The sequence below is a fragment of the Zeus faber genome (assembly GCF_960531495.2).
Source record: "Zeus faber genome assembly, chromosome: 9".
NCBI lineage: Eukaryota > Metazoa > Chordata > Actinopteri > Zeiformes > Zeidae > Zeus > Zeus faber.
Genome location: NC_137197.1, coordinates 7,462,738 through 7,486,208, shown reverse-complemented (window position 1 = coordinate 7,486,208; position 23,471 = coordinate 7,462,738). Strand labels below are relative to the sequence as shown.

General features: G+C 46.0%; 5 protein-coding genes across 8 annotated transcripts; 2 read left to right on the top strand and 3 right to left on the bottom strand.

The window, feature by feature from the left end:
- Window positions 1–3,274: 3,274 nt before the first annotated feature.
- On the top strand, window positions 3,275–11,278 carry mffa (mitochondrial fission factor a). Of its 4 annotated transcripts, none has more exons than XM_080007196.1 (7): window positions 3,275–3,531; window positions 4,518–4,735; window positions 7,676–7,851; window positions 8,017–8,108; window positions 9,755–9,811; window positions 10,344–10,428; window positions 10,523–11,278. In XM_080007196.1, exons 2-7 carry the CDS (start codon window positions 4,522–4,524, stop codon window positions 10,652–10,654), a joined length of 756 nt encoding a protein of 251 aa, XP_079863322.1. In that variant the 5' UTR covers window positions 3,275–3,531; window positions 4,518–4,521; the 3' UTR covers window positions 10,655–11,278. The 4 variants fall into 4 exon arrangements, with proteins under 4 accessions (XP_079863322.1, XP_079863325.1, XP_079863324.1 ...); XM_080007198.1 differs by lacking the exon at window positions 3,275–3,531 and adding an exon at window positions 3,668–3,791 and having other exon boundaries at window positions 4,553–4,735; XM_080007197.1 differs by lacking the exon at window positions 3,275–3,531 and adding an exon at window positions 3,691–3,791.
- Window positions 11,279–11,757: 479 nt separating this feature from the next.
- LOC307235312 (dynein axonemal assembly factor 1-like) lies at window positions 11,758–13,764 on the bottom strand (the record flags this gene model as incomplete). The annotated part of the gene is made up of 2 exons (XM_080007347.1): window positions 11,758–12,686; window positions 12,801–13,764. 2 exons carry the CDS (start codon window positions 13,762–13,764, stop codon window positions 11,758–11,760), a joined length of 1,893 nt encoding a protein of 630 aa, XP_079863473.1.
- A 211-nt stretch (window positions 13,765–13,975) lies between these two features.
- mrpl44 (mitochondrial ribosomal protein L44) lies at window positions 13,976–17,612 on the top strand. The gene is made up of 4 exons (XM_080007495.1): window positions 13,976–14,152; window positions 14,855–15,323; window positions 15,646–15,824; window positions 16,745–17,612. The coding sequence occupies exons 1-4, from the start codon at window positions 13,980–13,982 to the stop codon at window positions 16,953–16,955; spliced, it is 1,032 nt and encodes a 343-aa protein (XP_079863621.1). The 5' UTR covers window positions 13,976–13,979; the 3' UTR covers window positions 16,956–17,612.
- A 557-nt stretch (window positions 17,613–18,169) lies between these two features.
- LOC307235310 (protein chibby homolog 1-like) lies at window positions 18,170–18,792 on the bottom strand (the record flags this gene model as incomplete). The annotated part of the gene is made up of 2 exons (XM_080007345.1): window positions 18,170–18,179; window positions 18,431–18,792. 2 exons carry the CDS (start codon window positions 18,790–18,792, stop codon window positions 18,170–18,172), a joined length of 372 nt encoding a protein of 123 aa, XP_079863471.1.
- A 1,218-nt stretch (window positions 18,793–20,010) lies between these two features.
- LOC307235309 (BBSome complex member BBS1-like) lies at window positions 20,011–21,747 on the bottom strand (the record flags this gene model as incomplete). Its single annotated transcript, XM_080007344.1, has 1 exon — window positions 20,011–21,747. The coding sequence occupies one exon, from the start codon at window positions 21,745–21,747 to the stop codon at window positions 20,011–20,013; it is 1,737 nt and encodes a 578-aa protein (XP_079863470.1).
- Window positions 21,748–23,471: the final 1,724 nt, after the last annotated feature.

Here is a 23,471-nt window from a genome sequence, read left to right as displayed (position 1 = left end):
CTACTACTACTACAACAACTACTACTACTACTACTACTACGACTAAAAAGAACATGCACACATCATCGTCTGACCAGCGATGATGAATGCTGCCCACTGCTCCTGGCTGCCCCCCCGGAGGAAGGACAAGCCAGGATGGGAAAAATGCAGAGGCCACATTTCACCGGCCACCATCCAAAGCGTGTGTGTGTGGTGTAGTGTGGTGTGTTGCATGATAATTAAAGATTCTTCTTCTTCTTTTACAACTACTATTAATATTACTACTACTACTATGACTTCTACTACAAGTACTACTACTACTACTACTAGTATTACTACTACCACCACTACTATTGCTACTGGTACTACTACTACTGCAACTACTACTTCTACACCCACTACAACTTCTACTACTACTACTACTATTACTACAACTAATACTCCCAATACGACTCCTACTACTATTACTACTAATCCTACTACTACTACTACTAATACTACTACCCCTACTGCTACTACTACTAGTACTACTCCTACTACTTTTTCTATGACTACTACTTCTACTTCTACTACTACTACTATTCCTACTACTAAAAAACTTGGTTTGATGGAACCCTGGTACCTAGGGCTGTGTACACACACGGCCCCAGTCTGCCTCCACACACACCAGAGCGGTGAACAAGGATCCTGATTATTAAAGAATCAGAGGGTACATCCCCCCCGCCTGGTGTCATTATCCTGACAATGTATAGTGTGCTATTTAAAACTGTGGATTTTTTCAACAACATTGACAGGTTGGAATTGTATTGTCGTCTCCCTAATGACATTCACCACAATTCAATTGTTATTGTTATTAAGTGATACAAGCGAAACCCTCAAGTTAAAACTGACTGCACCAACTTTACTGCAGCTTTTGTAGTTGATTTTAAAATGTATTAATTTCCATGCTGCTCCGTGGCAAATCCATTTTTGTCAACATCCTATACTAATCAAGGGTAAAATATGTAGCTTTTCCGCGTTAAAATGTCTAAAAACGACTAGACCTACGTTATGTATTTTGTTGAATTGTGTACTTACTTTATCCCAAATGTTTTCAACAATTTTCAAACCCAGAGAAATCTGTAATTTTATTATAGGCATCGGTCCGTTTGAGTAGGTCGCCTGTCAATGGCGTCATATCCCCTTTACCCTCCTCCACTTGGTACTGTATCAGTTATGGGGAAACACGGGGAACACCGGGTAATACCTCAGAAAGTGAGGAGGGGAATCGACCAAGTAGCTTACGTTATCTAGCCACTGTATTGTACCATTGTTTGTATTGCTCCACTATTACTCTACTAACTATTTTTTGATGGAGCATGGTAATTTATTGCCGTTGGCTGTGCATTCTGCTGCAAAGCTGTCTGCATAAAGTGCAAACGCACGGGTGAAGACAACAACCTTCCTGCCTGCCTGAATGGCTACCGTCCGGTGGCCCCTCGCCTCGGTGGTCATGAAGTGTTTCAAGAGGCTGATCAAGGATTACATCTGCGCTTCCCTCCTCCGCACCTTGGACCCTCTGCAGTTCGCGTACCAGCAGAACAGATCCACAGATGACACAGTCTCCCAGGTACTGCACACCACGCCCATGCACCTTTATGGCCGGAAGGGGGGCTATGTGAGATTGCTGTTCATCGATTATAGTTCAGCTTTCAATACCATAGTCCCCACCAGACTGGATGTCAAGCTGAAGGAGCTCGGGCTGAACACTCCGCTGTGTGCCTGGATCCTGGGCTTCCTCACAGCCCGGCCCCAGGTGGTTAAGGTGGGGAGGCACATGTCCAGCTCCCTCACCCTGAACACAGGATCCCCCCAGGGCTGCGTCCTCAGCCCCCTACTGTACTCCCTATACACACATGACTGCGTGGCCAGGTCCAGCTCCAACACCATCATCAAGTTTGCTGACGACACCGTCATGGTGGATCAGCGTCGGCGATGAGAAGCCCTACCGCGAGGAGGTGGCTGACCTGTCACTCTGGTGCCAGGACAACAGCCTCCTCCTGAACGTCAGCAAAACTAAGGAGCCGATTGTGGACTTTAGGAGAGGATTACAATTGAGGACGCACGGCGCCGTTGGTGATAAATGGGACTTCTGTCGACAGAGTGAGCAGCTTCAAGTACCTGGGAGTCCACATCACGAAAGACTTAACCTGGACCATACATACCGACACTCTGCTGAGAAAGGCGGGGCAGCGTCTTTACCACCTCAGGCAGCTGAAGAAATTCAGAGTCTCGGAGAGGATCCTAAAAGTCCTTCTACTCTGGAGCAGTGGATCATGAAGGATCCTCACCAACCCAACGACGGATTGTTCCAGCTGCTGCGGTCAGGCAAGCGCCTCCGCAGTCACACAGCGAGAACAGAGAGACTGAGACGGAGCTTCTTCCCGCAAGAACTGTCAATGCTGACCTCACCAGGGGTCCTCACTGAGTCACTCACACAGGCCCCACTGCCTTACTGTACGGTATGTAGCATACTGTACTGCATACTGTATCACTGTTCTGGGTTACTGCATACTGTGCTGTACTGCTGTTCTGTTCAGTGTTACTGTATTGCTGTGTAGTACTGTTGAATACTGTACTGTATATCTCCACACACACTACCTCACTTTATTCACATGCCACTTTAATGCACATACCTGTATATACAAAATTGCATAGCCCATATACTTAAGTCTATTCCCTTTATTTCCAATTTTTGCCCCCGTCCTGTATTACTTTTGAGTTATTTTATTCTATTTGATTCTATATTATTCTGTTGAACTTACTGCGTTACGTTTTAGGAATCAGTTCGTTTCGGTTAATCAGTCAAGTACAAATTAGGTAGCTATTGTGTTCAGTCTAGAACGTATCGTGGGGAATCACCGGGTGCGTTGCATTGACATTTGCTGCATATATGTATGGAAGTATGTCTATGAATGTGACGAATAAACCTCTTGACTCTTGAATCTTGAACAACTCCCACGATCCCACGCTACCGCACTACGTCATCAAACTCCGTCTTAAGACTCCTGGCGGCAGAAACGACACGCCTTTAAATAGAAACCATTGCAATGAGGCGCAAATAGTTATTTCTTATTGTTGTCAAAGAGAGCTCAAAACAATAAGCAAACGAGAAACCTCATTTTCGCGTTTACTTTTCTATTTTTATCGAGCAAAACCCTCGATACGTATGACGAACGAACAGCAGCTGCTCAGTGACGCGCTAACCGCTGGTGACGTCAGAATGAAGCGACGCGCGTCGCAGAGCCGCCGCCGTTTGAACAAGCGGCGCCTGGAAACGAAGGGCGCAGGGGCCGCGCTCGAACTTTGAAACACAATTTCGGTCATGTGGGTGGGTGACGTCGAACGCTTTTGACGTAGCCGTTACGTCATTCGACGCGGGGCCCCAACGCGCAGCGTGGACGGCGCACGCTACACAGCGGTGGAACCAGCGCCGGTGCGTCGGCGTCGAGCCTTCGCCGAATTCATCCGCTTGATTCCCGCAGCACAGCCAGCGCGATACCGGCCCGTCAGGTTATAACACGATCTACTGCCTCGCGTATTCGGGGTTTTTTTTTGGGGTTTTGTCATTTTGAATTGGTGCAACGTCGCTCCGTCCCTTCTTCCGTCGCTGCGCGTCCGCCTTTTCGGTGCCGGTGTGAGAAACGATACACAACGAAGATGCTTCCGCCTTCCAAAATATTTGTCTGACTGTAGGATATTCGAGGCTCGCACGTCGCGGTGCGCACGGACACAAGGCTGCTTCTGTGGGGAAAGTGACGGCCAACCGGAGGGTAAGCTCCGCTAATGGCTCTGCGCTCCGCCGGCTAGCCGTCAAAGCTTTGGCGTTTTCATGACGGCTTTACTTCTTGTTTTATTTTGAGGGGGGTGTTTCCATGGCGGCTTTACTTCTTGTTTTTTTTATTGATTTCTTTTTATGGTGGCCCAGCGTACAGTGGCTATCTGACCGTGGCATGCGTATGTTCCATCGATCTATCTATCTATGACACGGTTGTTCTCATAGTCCATATCAGTAGTTTACTGTGCAGCAAAGCTCTGTGTCCCTCAGTTAGAATCATAATACCCCAGGGCTTGTTATCATATGACAACATCGTGACCATCTCCTGTTTGTGGCATATTTCTTTTTTTTTTTTTTGTTTAACCCAACACATAACACAGTTAGGAGAACACAAGGTTTAATATTATTTAATTATAGTAATTAAAGTAAAGTCTTATTTTTGGTACAAACCCAACGTGCGGTACAACAGTGGCGGAAGAGGGTGCATACATTGTTTCAACACGCACATAGTAATACACACTTAAATACAGGTCAGTTGTATCGCGATCTACAGAATGTAGGCGCACAAATGCAAAACGGTGAGAAACAAGTCAAACATAGCTGTAGGCAAATTAGTTTGAAGCCAAATTTTTCAACATATCTAATGTTACCTGGTAGATTTTCCTCAGCTGTTGTCAAATAAGCCGGCACGATGACATGCTTATAAGCTCTTGTTTCACAGCCAAATGAACGGAGCAGCGTTCCCCTCGCCCACAGCTGAGATGGCCGAGATGAACCGCATCCACTACGAATTGGAGTACACGGAGGGGATCAGCCAGCAGATGCGCATCCCCGAGATGCTCAAAGTGGCCCCTTACGCTCCTGAGAACCAGGACGCAGTATCCCAGGAGTTCCTCCATAGTGCCATGATGCAAGTTCCAGAGAGAATTGTGGTTGCGGGTAATTATAATATCTAGCATCCCCTGTGTTACATTTACCTTTTCTATACAGACAAAAATGTTTACATATTACATGATGTCCTTTAGCAGACGTTTGTCTCTAAAGCAACTTACAATAAGTATGTTTTGTTGGTTGTATTCAAACCACTGTATATCACTGTCACAGCCTGCTAAACCTTACCTAGGAATAAGTAACGTTAGTTAGTAGTATTTTTTTTTGTCTTATTTTGGTGTCGAAACTCTGACATGAACAGATGTCAGGAACACATCCTGAGCTCCACCTAGCTGACAGTAACCTAGCTATCTATCGTGTGGCTTTGTTGGTGCTGTTGACAGACCAGATATACAGTACGGTGGTACTTTAACTTACGAGTTAATTTGTTCCGTGACAGAGCTCGTAATTCAATCTGCTCGTATAGCAAATCAGTTTTCCCCATTGAAATTAACTGAAATGCCATTAATCCGTTCCAGCCCCCAAAAAACACCCCAATTTTTTTTGTTACGTGTTTTTAAATAAGAAAAATGTAAAACATAATAAATAAATAAAACATAATAAAAGAGAATGTGTAGATAATTTTTGCCTTCTCGCAGATGATACCCTCCATCACGCTATCTCCTGCGAGCTGCTTCTGTCAACCACACCAACAGCAGATTCTCCATCTTTTCATGGACAGCGGTCCGCAGCTTAGACGTTATTTTAACGCCCTCTCGGCGTAATACCCTTTATCGCCTGCTTCTGCTTCAGTATGGTACATATTGTAGAAGTACTACGCTCATACTGCCTCGCCAATTCCATCACACGCACACCTCGCTCATGCTTTTCTATTATTTTGCGCTTTAAGTCAATGGACATCCTCTGCCTCTTGTTCTCAGCACTTACTTTTTTCGGACCCATGGTTCGAAAAAAAAAAATTGGCAAAATAACTGCACAAAAAGCACAAATTGTGAGCACAAAAAGGATGCTTCGCTCAGGTAACGGCCGCTCAGGCCGCATCTGCTCACCACGCCCACCTGACGCTTGCTCCTCATAACTCACACTTTTGCTCGCAAATCAATACAAAAAGAACGACGGCTCGTAACTCGGAAAACTCGTATGTTAGTGCACTCGTAACTCAAGGTACCACTGTATATTATACACCACAGGCATAGACTTTCCCCACTGTCCTCTCTAATTGACTGAATTGACTTTTTAAATGGAGAGTGAAATTCGGGTGAACATTTGCTGGGAATGTCATAACGGCATATACACCACGTTCCAAATTATTATGCAAATGATATTTTCCTCTGATTTTCCTAAATAGCCGATGCAAATGACAGTATAATTTTCAAGTCATCAACCGTTAGGGTATAATTTGAAGGTTATTGAACAAACCTCCCAATGATAACAGTATTTTTTTCAAAAATAAAAAAACTCAAAATGCACTGTTCCAAATGATTATGCACAACAGAGTTTCAAAACATTTTATAGGTTGTAAAGAACTGAAAATGGTCATTTGTTGAATTTGCAGCATTAGGTCATTTTTACTGAAGCCAAAAGCTATTTCAATCAAAAACATCTTAACAGGCCAAGTTACATGTTGACATAGGACCCTTCTTTGATATCACCTTCACAATTCTTGCATCCATTGGATTTGTGAGTTTTTGGAGAGTTTGTGCTTGAATTTCTTTGCAGGATGTCAGAATAGCCTCCCAGAGCTGCTGTTTTGATGCAAACTGCCTTCCACCCTCATAGATCTTTTGCTGGAGGATGCTCCAAAGGTTCTCAATAGGGTTGAGGTCAGGGGAGGATGGGGCCACACCATAAGTTTCTCTCCTTTTATGCCCATAGCAGCCAATGACACAGAGGTATTCTTTGCAGCATGAGATGGTGCATTGTCAGGCATGAAGAGGATTTTGCTACGGAAGGCACGGTTCTTCTTTTTGTACCATGGAAGAAGGTTGTCAGTCAGAAACTATACTTATACTATATACTTTGCCGAGGTCATTTTCACACCTTCAGAGATCCTAAAGGGGCCTACCAGCTCTCTCCCCATGATTCCGGCCCAAACATGACTCCGCCACCTCCTTGCTGACGTGGCAGCCTTGTTGGGACATGGTGGCCATCCACCAACCAGCCACTCCTCCATCCATCTGGACCATCCAGGGTTGCACGGCCCTCATCAGTAAACAAGACTGTTTGAAAATGAGTCTTCATGTATTTCTGGGCCCACTGCAACCGTTCCTGCTTGTGAGCATTGGTTAGGGGGGGCCCAGTAGTAGGTTTATGCACAACTGCAAGCCTCTGGAGGATCCTACACCTTGAGGTTCACGGGACTCCAGAGGCACCAGCAGCTTCAAATACCTGTTTGCTGCTTTGTAGCGGCATTTTAGCAGCTGCTCTCTTAATATGATGAATTTGTCTGGCAGAAACCTTCCTCCTTATGTCTTTATCTGCACCAACCCGTCTGTGCTCTGAATCAGCCACAAATCTCTTCACAGTACGATGATCACGCTTAAGTTTTCATGAAATATCTAATGTTTTCACACCTTGTCCAAGGCATTGCACTATTTGACGCTTTTCCTTTTTCTTTCCCATATTGCTTGGAACCTGTGGCCTGCTTAATAATGTGGAACGTCCTTCTTAAGTAGTTTTCCTTTAATTGGGCTCACCTGGCAAACTCATTATCACAGGAGTAAGAGATTGTTTTCAGTGATCCAAACAGCCCTGAGACACAATACGATCCATGAGTTTAATTGAAAAACAAAAAATCAAATGTTTATGACACTTAAATCCAATTTGCATAATAATTTGGAACGCGGTATAAAGTAATAAAGTAAATAAATGAAGCAATCAGCAGTGGTGCATGTCAGGTACTTTTTGTCATTTTCACGGGTATCCACTGAAAGGAATTTCATTCATTTGCAACATCCCCTCCATCTCCCTCATTTGTCCTCTCTTAAGGTGACAGCAGCAACGCCCTGTTCTCCAGACCACGAGACCTGGACCTGATCCAGGCCACGCCGCTAGAGGCCCTCTCGCTGAAGACCCCGCCCAGGGTCCTCACTCTCAACGAGCAGCCCCTGGACTTCCTGGAGATGGGGCGGAGTAATGCGGCTCAGGCCCAGCCCGCTGAGGAGGTACGGATCTGTCTGAAGAAAAGTATAAAGAATGATACTGTGTTGTTGCTATGGCAGACTACCCACAAGGGGAGATTATTCACAAGTATGAGCCCAGTTTTCGACAGATCCCCTCATTGTAATGATGTTTCCCCCTTGCTAAAACGCAGTGGTTATTCTTTCTAGTTACGTCCCCATGGACGACAACGGCGGGAGCGCACCACCAGCGAGAACACGACCATCCGTCACAACGGCCAGCTGACCAAGAACGATTCATCGTGAGTATCCGCTCAGACTCGGCTCTAAATAGTCTCTTGCTGTTCCCCCGTTTTATGCCTGCCGGCCTCTGTGTGTTCTTGGACATCACTGCATTGCACACTGGCATTTTTTTGTTGTTGGAATCTGTCGCGTCACCGGCGCTATTGCTGTGTCTGGTGTTGGTACAAAGGGCATTTCTAACTTTGCATGTAAACTATCTTTACCCCTTAACACACTTAATCTGTTAATAAACTTAGAACAACATGTTGCTCGTCGGGGTTCCTACACAAACATACCAGTGTATCTACAGTATGTTCCAGTTTGTGGAGCATGATTGCCCACACTTAAGAATACACAGGGTTTGTTGTACTTACAATTGGTCTCCAGATTCGTATCCCAAATCTTCATATCTTCTTGGCATCATCATGCTCCCATGCAGCGCCATTTTCAAAAATGTTAAATTTTTCACCTGGGGAAAAATGTGTTGAAACCCCGATATGACGTGTTGTGCCGTGGACTGCACCTCACAAGTGCTTCTGTTTTGACTGCTTTGCGTTGATTTTACTTGCCTTTCATTGACTCCTAATCAAGGACAGGATCCTTGATTGCTCTTCCATCTTCGACTTTGTTCTTGGTGAATTTGGACGTGTTGGGTGGAGTGGAATGTTGCTACGTTAGGCGGGTTTTCTGTACGACCACTTTCACTCGGTGTCCGTTTGTGCAAAGTTGTAAAACTGAGGAAGGACTCTCCCTTCATTCTCTCTCTGTCTGTCCACCATCCCTTTTCCCCCCCTGCATACTTTTCTGTGGCTCGACCGCTCGTATCGGCGGGCACCGAGCAGCGCGACCCCGGCCCCTCCTTCCCACCCCCACCCCCCTCCCGGCGCGGCCGAAGACGATCAGAGCCTGTACAGCACTAGCAGCGTTCTGTCTTTCATCCAGTCCACCACGCGTCGGGCCTACCGGCAGGTCCTGGAGGTCCTGGATGAGAACCAGCACAGGTGACCTTCCCATCACCCGTCCTGCTAGGGGCCAAAGCCAGCCCAGCACCTCTGTTAGGAGACCTTTCAGGGGAATTTCTCCAATTGGAAGCGTTTTGAAAGATCATGAGAGGATGGTTCTGGTGCAATTTGGCTTAAAAACATGGCACTATTAAATACCGGATCAGCTTGTGCGGCCACATTGACCTGTATACATACCGATACAATTCTCAACGTAAACACGGCCTTCTTGGCGGACATTACTTAAACACCACTTTTTAATTGTTCAGCGGTGGCATTGGAGTGAAACCTTAGAAAGTAGTGTAAAAGACATTTCACCAGGCTTATATCTAATCTCCAATAACACTATTAATTTTCCATATTAATTTTGCACGTGTTTATTACATGTCGTAGGTTTTAACATATTTGGCTTTCGGAATTTTCTCCCCTAAACACTAAAAATGAAAACCTCATGTACTACTTATTTCAACTTATTGACAATTCTGAAAAGATCTTGAAGTAGCAGACTAACCGACGCTCAAGTTTTTGTCTTTTAAATATCATTTGATTGAGCACTGGTTTTAGTGACCGGATTTTCCTCTGGATGAACTCTGTCCTCAGGATGTCATTCTATATCTCGAGTTTTTCCCCCCCTTTCCCCTTTCCCTATTTTTCCACCTCTTCAGCAAACCATCGCTGCGAGGGGGGTCGGCCTCCAGCTCCAACCCCCTGCATGACTCCAGGTAACTCCACCTGGCGCTCTGCTCCTCCTCTTGTTTTCTTCGTCTTTCCGCTCCTTCTTCCTCAGTTCAGTCAGAAGACGTGGGTGTCAAAAGAGGTTGGGTTGAGGGTCGAAACGTTTGGCCCTTTTTGAGACTCTTAACGAGTGACTCAGCAAAAAGATTTGTTACATTTTAAGACTCGGTTCCTTTGATTCAGTTTGATTTGTTGGGTACTCAGTTGGACTCACAGGATGCCCGTGTGCCTACAGTAGGTGCTGTTAGAGTCACGATTACTCTTCTATCACGGTGACTCCAGACGCCCGAGTCATTTAAAAGATTTGTTCGCTACAAATGAAGCATTTGGGAATCAAGCATCGCTAGCTGTTGCTCCAAACATTGCGAAACGTTCCCGTTAATCAAAAATGACAATTAATAAATAAAGCAATGTCTTTGTGACTGTGGAAAGGTGCAACCCCAGCAAAGACAGTAATATGCACTTTTATGACTGTTTTTAAAATGCGTTCTCGTTGACGAATGAGTGTTTCTCCGTCAGGCTTGCGTTAACTGCGCTGGATAACACCCTTGAAGGAGGGCCGGACGACATGGCTGTCGTCGACGCAGCAACACTCCGTCGCCAGGTCAGTTTGTTGTCGTCGTTGTTGTTGTTTTTTTTCATGTGGCCCAATTCTCCCGTACCTAAACGCATTTTGACGCGTCACGTATTGTCGACAGATCATCAAGTTGAACAGGCGGCTCCAGCTGCTGGAGGAGGAGAACAAGGAGCGAGTGAAGCGCGAGATGATCCTCTACTCCATCACCGTGGCGTTCTGGCTCATCAACAGCTGGGTGTGGCTCCGCCGCTAGAGCCCTTCTGTTTGGCCACCAAAAACCTCCCGGGAGGGGCTCGTCCCCTTTTCCTACCGCGTTGCCGCATCTGTTCACGACATCTGTTCGCTCAGACCATCTCCCTTAGAAGAAAAGAAAAGCCTCGGTGTGTGCACAAGACCTGTTGTTAAGATTTGTGGTTTTATTGTTGTTGTTTTTTTTGCCCTTATTGTGTACATTTACATTTTGGTTTATTTTTTTACTATTTGTATTGTTTCATCTGTTCTGCATTGTTGTGTTTTGACATAAGACAAAACTTCGAGCACTGATGGTTGTAAATATGTGTCCATGTCATTCTAAGCTGCTGAAGCCGTCGCTCTTGACGTTCACTTGGTTCCAATTTACGTGTTAAAGGAGTCAGGGTGTCGGGTAAATACTTTGCTGATAGTTGAATATTTAATAGGAAAGGTTACAATTGATTGAGGGACTATACTGCTCCGTTGTAAGGCGTTATATTGAATGCACGCATCTAAACCATTGGTCTGTCATTGTTTGTTGTGTAATATAACACCTTTTAAGGAAAACCTATCAAGCTTGGCATGACTCTGGAACAGCACTGATTAATACTGCTGCTTAAAATATATCTGCCTATACCTGCCTAATGCTGATAACTATTTATTTTAATAAATGGATGGTGTTCTAAATGAAGTGTGCAGTGTTTTGGACGATTGTGCAATTATGTTCCAGCATTCTTTTATCTTTATTTTTATTTTTTATTTTTTATTTTTTTTGCATGTACTTTCCGCTACTTATCACCAATCTGAATATAAAGTGTTTAACAATCCTCTGTTTCAAAATATCGGACGATATTGGTTATAGTCAAGAGGTCCAGGTTCACTGACGTTAAAAAAAAGAAAAAGTCCCAAAGTATAATTAGATGATGAAAGATCGAAGTTTGACTTGGACAACTTGGACACATTTATTAGAGCAGCTAATTGTTGCCACAGACATAAGGACAACACTGCATTACATTAGTGGTAAAAGCTTGCATCTCTTCTGCAATTGAAAATTTTAATCGAACTCGAACAAAGATTCTGTATAATTACTTTAAATTTGAACATACATCTTCATAGGCTGAAGTGTCAGTCGAGTTCCTCAATCAGACAGCGCGGAGGAAGGGGGACCTGGTTCAGTGGATGCGGAATCACAGGCTTGATGGCGTCATCTGGTTTTGTGCTGGCCAATGGTGAAGAACGTACAACTTCAAACGGTGAGCTGTGATTATTCTCATGGAGCAGTGAGTCTGAACCTGAAATGGGTGCCGCCTCAAAAGCAGGGACTGTCTCACCTCGATATCCTATCGATTCCACACCGCCCGATATGATTTCTATTTTTGGTTTAGAGGCTGGTAGACACGAGAAGAGGTCGACAAAGTCCTGATCTTCAAAGTCCACGTTCTCTAGGTCGGGCAAGTCGTCGATGCACAGTGGTTCCTGTTGTAAGAGGATGGTCTCCAGGTGGTCTCCGTCTACCAGGTCCGTCACCAGAGGCCCAGGGCCGTGCTCCGTCATCATTTCATCCGGTTCAGAGGACGCTGACATGAGAAGAGGAGGCTTCTCCCACGTGCACTGCCCTCTTTCGAGCTCTTCATCCATCTGCCAACCCTCCGCTTGGCTTACAGACGGGGCTCTTCCTGTCACCAGATGTTGCTGTTTGGCGTCGTCGAGAAACCCTTTCTCCGTTTTCTCTGCAGCCACACTCTCTTGAACACCTGCTCTCTCTTTCGCCTCGTCCACAGACATCTGCATCTTGCTTTTTAGGCTGCGATCGCTCTCTCGCTCCTCCATCTCTAAGCCCACGCCAAACACTTCTCCCCGTAGGTCTCTGTGGAACTTGTCTTGATCCGGCAATGCCGCCGGTTCTCTCTGCTTCTGCGGGAATTCTTTGCGGGCTTCCGGACCGCCCTGCGCAAATTCCCGAATGTTCCCGCCCTGTGATGACCTCACAAACTGAGCCTCGTTTTCTTCACAGGAACTCTGAAGCTCTGGTGTGACAGAATCCTCCGCCTCCCCTAGGATGACCGGAAAGACAATAGATTTAAAAAAACAATCATGTACAGGTGTTGAGTTGTTTGTGTGTGTGTGGTGCGTTTATGATAATCGGAATCGATAGAAATGGTATTCACCTCTGTCGCGTATCTCTCTGAGGCGGCGTCTCTGCATTGCTCTATCTCGGATTTCCGCCATGGCATCCAAGCTCCCCTGCATCTTCCTCCTCTCTCGTGTTTCCCACATCTCCCTTTCTTTGCGCTCCCCTTCCAGTCCTCCAGCCAACCACGCCTCTGCGCATGCCCTGTCTTTGGGGAACACGGGCCGGTCGTCCAGGTAGGTGAGTTGTCTGAGACGCACAATCATGGTCTTCCTGTAGTTTGGTATCTTTTTGATGACCTCGTTCCCCATCAGATTTAGTACCCGTAGTTGCGGCATGGCCTCCAGCACTGTGAGAATCTCCGGGTCCTTTAACAAGTTGTGGGACATGTCCAGGACACTGACAGAGGGGCATTGCCGCAGGTGCTCTATGTCCCCGACCGTTTCCAGCTTGTTATGAGCAATCTGCAGAGTGCCTAGCTCAGGTAGGCGTGATATATTCTCTATGGTGCGTATGTAGTTGTTGGAGACATTCAGGGTGCAGAGCTTGTTGAGAGGCTCCAGGTTTTCCAGTTTGTGTAAGATGTTCTGCTGCAGGAACAAGCTGCGCAGCTCAGTCTGGGCATGCAGGTTCTCAATCCGCCTCAGCCCATTGCTCTCGAGCCAGAGGCATCTCAGTCCTGTGTACTCCTCTAGGTTCTCTATGGCAGAGAAGCCTTTGAAATGCAAGTACAGGGTGTCATTCAGGCAGGGAGTCACATAAAGTTTGTGTTTCTTGCAGTGGTCCTTTAAAAACATGTTGGTCATCCTTGGCCCACACCCCTTTTCCTTTTCATCTTGCTGCCACGGTGCTTGAGGTGTGTTGTCGTGTGTGTGCTTTTCTTGACACAAGTTTCTGGTGACGTCTGTTGATTTCACCTTGGAGTTCCCATCTCCCACAGAGGTATCGAGAATTTTTACCTCGTCTTTGCTCCTCTCCTCATGGACCTCAGCAGAATACATGTTCAACGTCGAGATTTCCTTTTGCGTGTAAAAGAAAATTCTGAAGAGATTGGAGTTCCTAGATTCGTACAACCTCTGACGAGCTGCTGCTTTGTTAGCCAACGCGTTCTTGTGTTTCCATAACGACGGTGCCCCCGGAACTACGGTTCCGTGTCTTCGTTGCACATCGGATCGTTTTCAATGTGGCACACAACTCGCAGTGTCAGCCGAGTGTCATGGCGTCGGGCTACATAGCACATCGTGCCCTGACTTTGGGCGTCCACGGCGGACACGTGTGTAGAAACGTCTTATTCACACAGAACAGGGGAAAGAAACGCTGGATGAAGGCGTACACCCTTCTGACGGCCAGGAAGCTGAAGCTGGACGGACCGCCGCCGCCAAAACCGCGGTAATGCGAACAGGCTAATTCACTGTTGGGAATTAGAGAGCGTCTCAAGGCCACTGATGGGGACTGTGTGGTCTTGAAGTGTGTTCTGCTTCCCTTATAACTGTCTCTTCGAATACAATTACATGTATATATATCTTGAAAGCCGCATCCCAAACTATTATTCATCTACAACCTTAAGTGTTAAGCTGTTCTTACCTTTTCCTTTGGACAATTTCCTATTGATGACAGTGAATTGTCGTTGCAGAGGTTTATTGTGACATTTTCCATTTTTAAGTTAATCGTTCTGCCAATTTTCTCTATTTTGTTGTTATTTATTATTGCCTTATGTTTTGATGTGAGCTGCTTCAACACTGCAATTACTCTCCAGGAATTAATTTTAAAAAAAATAGATCTATCTATATCTCTATCTGTATGTCGTTAATAATGCATGTCACCATATGATGTATTTGCATGCCTGTATACAACAGCCACGCCTAATAAATATTTCATGGCTGTATTGGTTTAAAAAGCTGACCTGTTTCAACCACAGTCAGTCTTTATGAGGCTTTTAAAATGAAATGAAAAAATATATAGTGTTTCCTCCTGTGATTACCTTTTGAGTGCCTAGCACGGCCATTAAGATCTCATTTGGACTGATCGTACTTTTTTCCTGAGACATTCTACTTTGTTTGCAATAAAGTCAGTGTGTCTTTTGTCTTTCAGCTCTCAGAAGCCTAACTGGGACTACCATGCAGAGGTCCAGGCTTTCAGTAGCCGTCTTCATGAGGACTTCTCCTTGGAGCTGCTGAAGACGGCCTTCGTCAACCCATGCTATCTGCAGTCGGAGCGAATGAGGCGACAGGAGTTGGGCATTGACCGTGAAACGACAGCGCTTGCCCTGAAAAGCAATACTCAGTTGAGCGCACAGGGGCTCGATTTCACCACTGGTGTGCTGACCGAATGGTGCAGAGCAAGCTATCCCAGTTTGCGCAGCGAGGGCGTGACAGCCGTTGTGGGGCACCTCACCAGCACTGCTGTGGTGTGCCACATAGCAAGAAACCTTGGCATGGAAGATCTCATCATGAGTGCAGAGTTCCCTGTTCCTGAGGATGTGCTCCACACAACGTTCATGGCTGTGATTGGAGCGCTACAGGAGAGCAGCGGAGCAGAGCAAACAGGAGTCTTTCTCCGGGTGAGAGATTTACTCACACTAAAGCCAGGCACGCAAGGCAGTATTTTTACGTCCCACAGGAATGGTTTGTTGTCAGAAGTTAGGAATTCCGTTAAAGTTACTGTCTGGGTGAATATGCTGTTGTTTATGTACTTGGAGATTCAAGGGTTTGGAGCTTTGGGTTTGGTTGTTCTTGCTGCTTGGCATACTGTAATAGCCATTAGCCATAGTTTGGAAATCATCATTCAAAGTATATTAGCATATATTTGCTCTCTTTCTCCCACTGTCTTGCACTGATTCTTATTATCTGGTCTTTTCTGTGCCTCCGTTCCCATTCTTTTAGGATTTCCTGGTCACAGATCTGATAGGGAAGGACTTGTTTGATATGTGGACGGTGGTGAACCCCATGGGGCTGCTGGTGGAGGAACTGTCTCAGCGGAAAGTCTCTCCCCCAGAACCCCGCCTCGTCAGGTCGGCCGGGGCCAGCACCGTGCTCCCTCTCTACTTTGTGGGACTGTATAGGTGGGTTTTACATCGTGTCACTCCAAACGACATTCAATACACATAGATGACTAGATCTAGACGGTGTGGGACATTGGTGATGCTGAGTCATTCTGACAGTGTTTGTCTTTTGACACATTCAAGATTCAAGATTTTTATTTGTCACATACATATACATATTTTCATACATGTATGCAGTGAAATGTAATGCAACGCACCCGGTGATAACACACAATATGTCCTAAGAAAAAAAAATATTTCTAATTGACCAACTAACTGACTCCTAAAACGTAATACAGTAAGTTGAATACTTATAGAATAAAAATAAAAATATATAGAATAAAATAAAATACAATTTAAAAATAAATAAATAAATAAATAAAATGGAATAGATAGAGGGAATATGCTTATGTATATACATAAGATACACGTTTGATTGTCTTCCTCTCGGTTACTCGGTGGCGCGGTGGCGCAGTGCATTGCACTGCTGCCTCACAGCAAGAAGGTCCTGGGTTCGATTCCCGCCTGGGGCGCTGTTGGCACCGTGCTCCGGCGGGTTATCTTCCAAAAAACAGGAGCCTTTCTGTGTGGAGTTTGCATGTTCTTCCCGTGTTCACATGGGGTTTCCTCCAGCTCACGTCAGTAAGGACCCCCACCAAAAACATGCACCCATCATCGTCTGACCAGCGATGGACACTTATCACCTGGTCCCCGGGCGCGTCCACGTATGCTGCCCACTGCTCCTGGCTGTGCCCCCGGAGGAAGGACAAGCCAGGATGGGTCAAAAGCAGAGGAGCCATTTCACCGGCCACCATCAAGCATGTGCATGTGTGTGTGTGTGCAAGCATGTGTTGTGGAGTGTCGTGTGATGATTAAAGACTGTTTCTTCTTCTTTCTTTCTTTCTGTTTCTTTCTCTCTCCCCATCATTCTGTGAATTCAGTGATAAGAAGCTTCTAGCTCTGGGTCCAGGAGATACTGTTATAGCCGCAGAAGAAGAAGCCGCTCGTGTGGCTCTGAGAAAACTCTACGGCTTCACTGAGAACCGCAGACCCACTGACTTCTCCCCACGAGAGCAGCAACCAAGAGCGAGCCATGCAATCCATCAGCAGCCACTGGACGAGGAGCAAAGGAGCGTTTCAATACCGAATTAGAGACGTGTCCATGCACCATTGGAAAGGATATGACACATCTAATTGTTGAATTACAGACTTTTAACAGCAAATGGAAGAATGAAACATAAATCATTCAATCTAATATGTACAGATTGGGGTTGTTTTGTAAATGTTGGAATTTGAATGTCTATGGTGCCCAGGGGGTGACAGAATTTTCCCATTAATATGATCTGATATGATCTTGACAGAAGCATATTTTCTATGACCTTACTTTTGGTCATGTGAATTTAAATATTCTGAGATGACATGACAATTATCCCAGAGGAAGACTTCCCAAATGCCCCGTTTCATGCTGAAAAGTACCCAAGAAAGAATATGAACGCAACATATTATCTATTCCACATTGTAAATAACGTGCCATGTATTCTTCTGTTGATCTAAAATAAACCATTAATATGTGTATTAATATTCAGCTTTTTGGTAAGGCAAGACTGGACTTGGATTTTTTATGACTTGGTGAAACTAGTGCAGGAGTACTGTAGTGTGATGAATATTTAAGTTTATAATTTACCTATAGAGTTTAATGTGAGAGTTAATTTGTGTTTTTGCACATTTTCCATGCTGTCAAAAGTATGTTGGGTGGCTTACACTCAATTTGAAACTGCAACTTTTTTTTTTACTCTACCATGCTCATAAATACGTTTTAATACAGTGATTATGAATAAAAAGGACTTTGCAAAACACGTATTTTGATAGGATGCTATAAAATGTTATATTTTGCAGATGATGAAATGAATATCAGCAGAATTTGGTCCCAATTATTTTTCCTTTTTCATACCATCTGTCCCTGCAAATTTCCATTAACATATGTATAATATTTGAGGTCATCAAATTAGAAAGAAAAAATCCTAACAGGGTGGACCACATAACCAACAAAATACTGAAACAAGGACAGGTGTTCTATTACCATCCGAATGTATGGGAAATTGGCTATTATAGGCGAGAGGTCCAGGTTCACTGAAGTAAAACTTAATTTTATTCTGTCACGGAATATATATGTATGATAATTAAAAGGTAGAATTGTACTTGACATGTTTTAGAGCAGCTAACCATTACAGCAAAAAAAAAACAAAAAAAAAGTAAGCAGTTGTGAAATACATAAAATTTTATTAAGTCATAGCTGGTCATTTCTATTTTCTATTTTGATTGATCTTAACAGGAGTAAGACATATTAAAACGTTTTAAATGCCATTCTAGAACGTGCTATACAGAGGTAAAATGGCACGGAGCACAAATAAGAAATAAAACAAGTTAAGTCGTTGTTTCTAATCCTTGTTTTGAAAATGTCTTCATTGACCAATCAGAGAATAGTTTAGTGTTTCAGACGCAGCCGGTTCTTATGCATGGAGGCACAACTGAATAAACTTAAAGGACTTTCCTAATTATACTAATCTCTCTCAGTTTCTGAATGAATGACGCCTTGTCTGAGGCAACAGGGCCCCTCAGTTTTCCACCGATGAGGGCTCTTCATGTCCTCCAGTTCCCTCTCCATCTGGATGGACTCTGCCGTGGTCTCCGACAGCATGTCCAGCAAGACGTCGATCTTCAGTTTCAGGAGGTTGTTCTCCTCGGCCAACTGCAGGTTCCTCTTCAGCCTCTGCGTCCCCTTGCCCGGCACGTTCCCGTCAGACTCCGTTATCCACCGTCCCTCTTTAAATTTCAAACTCTGGCCCCCGATGGTCATGGTGGGCGCTCCGTACTTGAGGCCCAGTTCGATTTCCCTCGTCGGACGGTCCAGGGTGTGGAGATTGGACAGGGAGGCAGACTTGCGAGGCGGCGTCTTCCTCGGACGAAAGGTTTTTGCGAAGAGCGGCATCATCCAGTGGATTTTGAAACGTCTGGTGCTCAAGTTTAAAACTTAAGACGGTTTACCAGCAATGTTGTTGCAATAATTAAACTCTTGACTCTAAATAATAATGATTTTGTGATGTCACAGAAACAATACGTCACGATACCCCGTAGCTGTGGCAACGCGGCGTGATGAGGGAAATTCCCTTAAGATGTTCGCACGACAGATCATCTTTTACTGGACTTGGTCAGAGTGCGTGTTTAATATAAGGCTGTTAAAGAGACTGTTATAGTTGAAGGTATAGAAAGCTGTGAGCGCCATACCTCTGTGTTAGTGTTGTAAACAATAAAAATGAATAGTCTTCCTTGTCGTTTCCATGAATTGAAAATCTTTAATCTGAAAATCCGGATTGGGCCATATCGGGGTAAGTTTGCGAGTGCAACCAGTCTCTGCAATAAATCCTGACATTCCTGACTATTTCCAGCCATGTATAGAGTAATTGATAATCCGGTTGTATGTTTAATAATAAATTGAAGATAATTTCCTATTTAATAGTGTTGAATTCTGGGGCTGCCAGGCCTTCACAGTTTGTTTTTGTAAGGACCATGGCCTTTGTTTTAGGTGCTGTCCCTCCACCTCGCACCCAGCACACAATTGCGAAGTCGCCTGGCACAGGGGGCACAGGAGAGCACCTGGCGACAGGCTCATATGGGCAGTGGGGGAAAAAAATCCCTTCCGCTCATAGCTACATTGAAGATGAACACTTAACAATACTTTTTTTTAAGAATAAAAGCTTGTTTTTCTTTTCTTTTTCGCAACTCTACTTGAGATTAATTCATTATATTGGGTTATGTTATATCATTATGTTGCGCTGCTGTTGAATTGCTGTCCATTGCACTGCTGCCTCACAGCAAGGAGCTCCTGGGTTTGATTCCCACCTGGGGCGTTGTTGGCACCACGCTCCGGAGGGTATCTCCTGATGAGGGGCCTTTCTGTGTGGAGTTCTCCCTGCGCTCACATGGGGTTTCCTCCATATAACATCATAAGAACCCCCATTAGAAACATCATCTGACCAGTAAAATTGGTCCCCGGGCAACTGTACTATTAGCTGCCCACCCAGAGGAAGGACAGGATTTGATGGGGTAAATTCAGAAAAGACATTTCACAGCCTCCGCGTGTCTTGGCCATAGCTGCATGCGTGTTACAATAAAGATGAGCTACGCTTGTCCTGTTTATTATTATTTATCAATTGAGTGCCAGTCCCTCGCTGATTGGCATGTTGATATGAGCTGTTAGCAGGGGCCTCGTCCTTCCTTGGCACAGAATAAACACTTTGATGATATCAGATATGCTTTTATCGCTTGTGCACTCCACAAACGTTTCAATGGGGTAGACCAGCCCCGGTACCAAAAGTGGTATCTTTAAGTAGGGGTTCCTCATTCTGTACTGGTTGGTATCGTACAGGAAGCCGATGGTCAGGTTGATGACTGGACGGCAGGCGGCTGTGTTCTGTATGTTGAGGGTGAGCTTGAAGGAGGGGCCCAGGCCCAGGACCACCGCGTTCATTTTCAGCGGTTCGGTCAGGCTGGCCGACATGGGCATCAGGCTGGACTCCAGGATCTTGAGGTGGGCCTTGGCGGCGGCCAGGCGTAGCCGACTCAGGTCCATCTGGAAGGCCCTGTGCATGGCAATTGCGCTCTCCCGCTCCCTCATGGTTTGGTCCACATACAGCTTGGTCCTCCTGGGGATGTTTAGGGGGATGCTCTGGGCCAGGGGGGGTCCAGGGGCGCTGTCCCTGTCGTCGAACACGGCTGTCCTCTTGAGGACCTTCACTATCAGGCCTCCTCCTGTAGTGGTCATGACCAGGGTTCCATCTTCTCGTCCGTATCTGCCAAAGCAGATACTGGTCACAGCTTCGGGTGTCCTGATGACACTGAGGAGGTTCTTGTCACGGTAGAGATGGACCTCGCTGCTGACCAGGCCCACCAGTGCCGCCTGGAAGCCTTGAGCGGGTAGATTCATGGCAGCCATTGTGGTGATGGGGGCCGGAAGGGTGACTGTCCATAGCTTCTTCCATTTTTGGGTGAAACATTGCAGTATCTCCTCAGTGCAGCCCACCACCACGGTCCTTCCAATCCTGACAAGCCCGACTAGGTGTGAGGAGAGCTCCACACAGCACTTGGGTTTGGTCGATTTCCTGCGCAATATGTAGATGCTCCCATTGCGACACGAGACTGTGATGCGGAACTCCACATCAAACTGACCCGTCACGTCCATCACGGTGGGAATGCCGGGCAGCGACATCTCATAAAGGATAGTGAACGCTTCAGGTTCCAGTATGAAGAGAGCACCGCTCTCTGTGCCAATTACCAGACAGCTGACTCCATCCTCGTCCACCGTGCTCTTCTTCAGCGTGCCAATGCAGGTGGCGACGGTCTGTCTTGTTATCGGCTGCTGCTTGTGGACGTTCACAAATTCCTCCATGTCCCGCAGCTCCAGCGCCAGGAATCTCAGCGATCTGACGGAGAGAGGGACGCCGGCTTTTTCCCTGATCCCCTCCAGCATCTCCTTCAAGTTCGAAACATCAATCTGACCCTCCCTCGCCTGTTGCCACGCATCCTGCTCCCGGGGGTCGACTTCCAGGTGTGGCAGCGGGTGTTTGGAGTAGGGTCGGAGGTTTTTGTACACGTAGATGAACGGGCCCGAGGCCACGGCGACGGCGGGGATGCGGGGCTCGTGGAGGTCAACGATGAAGGACGCCAAGCCCGCGGGCAGGTCAAGCAGCACGCTCTCGCTGATCAGAGCCGTCCCGCGGTATACCTTCAGCTTCACGCTGGACGGGGCCGCGCCGAAATCTCCGACCACAAGCTTGTTTTCGCCGTCGCCGTTTAGGTCTGCAAGGTCAACGCACGAGGAGAAGGTGTGCAGACTGGCCATGGGGTCGTAGTGGATGTGCAACCATTTGCTGGCGTCGCCGCTCATTCTGTCAATCGAAGATATTTTGTCTGTGACCTTTAAGCATGCATGGCCGAATACAGTAATATATGAAAGTTGAGATCGCCTTTTGTCTGTCAAATAATTCCTGTTGAAGAAATTGAAGTTCATAAAGGCGTAGAACTGTTTGCATCCTGTTCCATTGCATTATCGCCCTTCTCTGGCTGTTTACTTGATACGAATTGCTTCTGCGTACGAGAACATGATTTGCGCTTAAGTTGTGACATCATAGCTTAAGTTGGCTGTGACATCATTACCCTGGCTTTGGCGCTATGAGAGGAATTTCCGCAAGTATGCCTACGCGTGTTTACCATACCGGGCTTGTGCTGTCACAGGATAGAGCTATCTCAGATTGCGCCCATAACATCCAAGCTGTCCTGCATCTCCCTTTCTTTGCACTATCCTTCCAACCCTGCAGCTGCCCATGCCTCTGCACATGCGCTGTCTTTGGATTATAAAGACTAGTCAAGGTGGGTTCTCTTCGGTGGCAAAACCATTGAAATGCAAGTGCAAGGCGTCATTCCGCCAGAGAGTCACATAAGGTTAGTTTTTCTTGCTGGAGGGCCTCAGCAGCAGCTCAGCAGGAGGTGGGGATGGAAGACCGGAAGGGTGAGTTCATTAAAGAGCCCCGGGCTTGTCTCGGTACTGAGGAGGAAGTGCAGTTGGTGAGCTTGGTGGATCTTGGCCACCGGCTCTTTCCATCTCCAGCTGCTCTCTCTGGCGGTGCTCAAGCTCATCCAAACGCCCTGCTGATTAGTTGCATTTTTCACGGCCAGTCCACAACGACACCTCGAGCGTGCATAGTAGTTATGGATGGGTTTTCTCAACAAAAAAATGGATCCTGACCAGCATCTCTTGGTAGAAATTAATCTTCATGATAAAATATGTCTCTGTGATCGTTTGTCTGAAACATGCCCTTGCAGTGAATCCTCGTCATATATTCTGGATAATGGTCGCTTTCTTGTGCAAATGGCTTGGATAAGGCTGTCATTTGCAGGCTTTGAACCAGCTCTGAATCTGCAACGCTGCTCGGTTTTCTGTCAGTCTGTTGTCACAGTTTCCGTGACGGAATTCCATCCCAACTCGCTCCATTTTACTTCTTATTTTCAGAAGATCCGCCGTGTCTGAGCGAGGTGCTTCTGCAATGGCTTTTCAACACGGAGCAGATCAGCTTCTGGCAGTATGGTTTCTTCAAAACAGCTTGGGTCATTCTTGCGGCAAAGTCATTTCCCTTTTTTGTTTGGTGTGGCAGTTCTTGAGATGTGTTGTCATTTTTTTTTTTTTATTTCTCCTGAGACATATTTCTGTTGACTTCTGGTTTCACAGTGGGGATGCACTTGACCTTGAGAGTCTTCCTCTTCAATAGAAGAATCCTCCTCCTCGGTCCTCCTTTAAAGGACTTTCGCAGGATACATGTCAGTGCGGTCGATACATGAAAGTTGGGGTTGCCTTTTGTTTGTGAGATAATCTTTTGAGGTCACAAGTTCAAGTCGTACAACTGTAACCGGATGCATGTGCCTTCTACCTTGGTATACACCGATGGCAGCTCTTCTCTGCATTTCTATGGCGGCGCGCATCCAGTTAGGACGCGTTATCCTGTTTTGTGTGTGTGTGTGTGCGCGTGCGCGCGCGCTCCCTGTGTCCAGGAAGGAGGCGAACGCTCGGCTTTATATTTTACGAGGGAAGAGTTGTGACATCACAACGACGCCCCT

Excerpts from the sequence above, each read along its gene's own strand:
- mffa (XM_080007196.1), top strand. The coding sequence starts at position 4,522 with ATGAACGGAGCAGCGTTCCCCTCGCCCACAGCTGAGATGGCCGAGATG. Across the intron at positions 4,736-7,675 it reads AGAGAGAATTGTGGTTGCGG|GTGACAGCAGCAACGCCCTG; the intron begins GTAATTATAATA and ends TCCTCTCTTAAG. Across the intron at positions 9,812-10,343 it reads AACCCCCTGCATGACTCCAG|GCTTGCGTTAACTGCGCTGG; the intron begins GTAACTCCACCT and ends TTTCTCCGTCAG.
- mrpl44 (XM_080007495.1), top strand. The coding sequence starts at position 13,980 with ATGGCGTCGGGCTACATAGCACATCGTGCCCTGACTTTGGGCGTCCAC. Across the intron at positions 14,153-14,854 it reads CCGCCGCCGCCAAAACCGCG|CTCTCAGAAGCCTAACTGGG; the intron begins GTAATGCGAACA and ends TTTGTCTTTCAG. Across the intron at positions 15,324-15,645 it reads AAACAGGAGTCTTTCTCCGG|GATTTCCTGGTCACAGATCT; the intron begins GTGAGAGATTTA and ends CCATTCTTTTAG.